Source organism: Alosa sapidissima, chromosome 16 (genome assembly GCF_018492685.1).
Source record: "Alosa sapidissima isolate fAloSap1 chromosome 16, fAloSap1.pri, whole genome shotgun sequence".
Classification (NCBI taxonomy): Eukaryota; Metazoa; Chordata; class Actinopteri; order Clupeiformes; family Clupeidae; genus Alosa; species Alosa sapidissima.
In genome coordinates this window covers 7,775,862-7,778,361 of record NC_055972.1, presented here as the reverse complement: position 1 = coordinate 7,778,361, position 2,500 = coordinate 7,775,862, and the positions used below count along the sequence as shown (strand labels likewise).

The 2,500-nt window shown below is 44.9% G+C and overlaps 1 protein-coding gene across 1 annotated transcript in view; it reads left to right on the top strand.

Moving 5' to 3' along the window:
- Positions 1-2,500, top strand: part of LOC121684774 (ankyrin-3-like) — a 108,007-nt gene that overhangs the window by 38,941 nt on the left and 66,566 nt on the right. Inside the window, 2 exon segments of the mRNA XM_042064849.1 lie at positions 742-840; positions 1,788-1,886. Coding sequence (XP_041920783.1) covers positions 742-840; positions 1,788-1,886 — 198 coding nt within the window.

The following is a 2,500-nucleotide window of genomic DNA, read 5'->3' as shown; positions in this document are numbered from 1 at the left end:
GGGATGACTCCATCTTGCTTTGACAGCTGTTTCTTCTCTCTGCCATGTTCTTACTGCTGTGTCCACCACTGATCTCAAAGTCAACATCTGCTGTGGGAATAACAAAGAAACACATTTACCATATTCTGTCTTACGTGTTATAATTCATAAAATCCGTAATCATAGCAAAGCTGGCCTTTAGATTGCATAGTGGACACACATAGACGTGGAATCTAATTGTACTTTGAGATATGTGAAAAATTGGTATATATATGCAGAATGAGTGGAATTACCACACCATGCACTACCAATATGTGTAAAGTTCCAAAAAGGTAAATCGGGCTGTCTGTTTATCATTTTTATCAAGCATGCTAATAAGCAAAATAAGCATTAGTTATTATTATAGGTTATTATTCAAAGACGAAAAAAAACAAAAAAACATTTGACCTAAACCCAGTTCAAAATGGGTGAGTCGAAAGAGGCTCCGTTTCTATGCTGCTGGGAGGGTTGGCGTGCGCTGTGCAGCCTGGTTTCCAGCAGACAGAAACCTCAGCCTTTATTCAGAGAGACAAAAGGCTAAGTGCTAATTAGATTTGCCCTCAGCTGTACCAGTCACTAATTCAACAGGATAATTGACTACAGGCTGTTAATTCATGGCAATACCATCCCTGACTCCGAGTGTGTTTGTGTGTGTTTGTGTGTGTTTGCGTGTGTGTGTGTGTGTGTGCGTGTGTGTTCACCCCCAACTGTCTCCCCCAATAGAGTGGTTTCACACCTCTTCACATTGCCGCTCACTATGGCAACATTAACGTGGCAACCCTGCTGCTGAATAGAGGAGCGGCGGTGGACTTCATGGCACGGGTAAGAGCACACTGCCCCCTGCTGGTCAGGAGTGGTAACATATTTAACTCATCATGAGCACACTACACCAGCACTCTGAAGTCCAGACACAACAAAGAATCAAAGACAAGTCCCTCTGTAAGCCACAAATATTTTTTGAATGAGATGAATGAAGTCGACCATGGCGATCATGAAGTCATGATGAAGTCAACCATCATGGCCATGTTTATCAGACTCTATTTTGACATTGATATCACAATAGTGCAGGGGTACGCGTTTCCCAAAACCATAGTTGCTAACCTGTTAGCAACTTAGTTGGTTGGCAATGGGAACTTAGTTAGCAACTATGGTTTTGGGAAACGCGCCCCCCAGGTGAGTATTTCATATTCCTATAGTTCTATTAGTTGCTTATTGTGCCCCTGCGATTTTGTATGTTAGAGACCAATATTATTTGTGAGAGCAATAATCACTCCACTGAGATATTTACACTGTTTAGGCCTACACCTTTTGGCCTTGACTGAGCTAGACTGCTGAGAAAGCTAAATAACATTGTTACACATTCAGTGCTGTGCCAAAAGTATTGTTTTAATGGCTGCTTCTCTTCCTATGCCCCCTTCTCTATCCTGTCCTCTGCTTTCTGTCTCATCTGTCTGTCTGTCTGGCTGGCTGGCTGCCTGCCTGCCTGTCCTGTCTGATTGTCTGTCTGCCTATCTGTCTATCTGTCTACTGGTCTGAATTATTGTCTGTCTATCTGCCTCTCCTGTTTGTCGCTCTGTCCATCTATCTGTCGGATTGTCTGCCTATCTGCCTGTCTGTCTGCCTGCCTGTCATGTCTGTCTTCCTGTCTGTCTATCTGTCTGTTTGTCTGTCTGTCATGTCTGTCTGTCTGTCTGTCTGTCTGTCTGTCTCTCTGTCTCTTTGTTTGTCTGTCTTTCTGTCTCTTCCTTCCTCTCTGCATGTCCTCACAGAATGATATCACACCCCTGCATGTGGCAGCCAAACGCGGCAACGGTAACATGGTGAAGCTGTTGCTGGACAGAGGTGCCAAGATCGACGCCAAGACCAAGGTAAGGACACCTGTCTGCAGGCAGCATACACCTGTCCACATGAAGCAGCAGGACACCTGTCTGCAGGCAGCATACACCTGTCCACATGAAGCAGCAGGACACCTGTCTGCAGGCAGCATACACCTGTCCACATGAAGCAGCAGGACACCTGTCTGCAGGCAGCATACACCTGTCCACATGATGCAGCATACAGCGTCCACAGGTAGTAGGAATGGGATTGTCCACACACAGGAAGACACACCTATCCGCAATAAAACTGACCACAGGTGGAATGGACAGTAGCTCAAACATAATCAACATACGCCCGTATATGGGCAGCCAGTGTATGCATGATCACAGCCAGTGAGTATTCAAATCTTCACAGGTAGCAATATACACCTGTCCAGAGATATCATCATACAATCTCACACAGTAGCATACGGACATGATTATACACCCACCTGTCCACTCTGCATGTACGCTACACGCCTCGTACATGTTTGTATAAATGTGTGTGTGTGTTTTGATGTGTAAGGTGATTACGTGTGTGAGATATAAGGCATGTGTGTGTGTTCTGATGTGTAAGGTGATTACGTGTGTGAGATATAAGGCATGTGTGTGTGTTCTGATGTGTA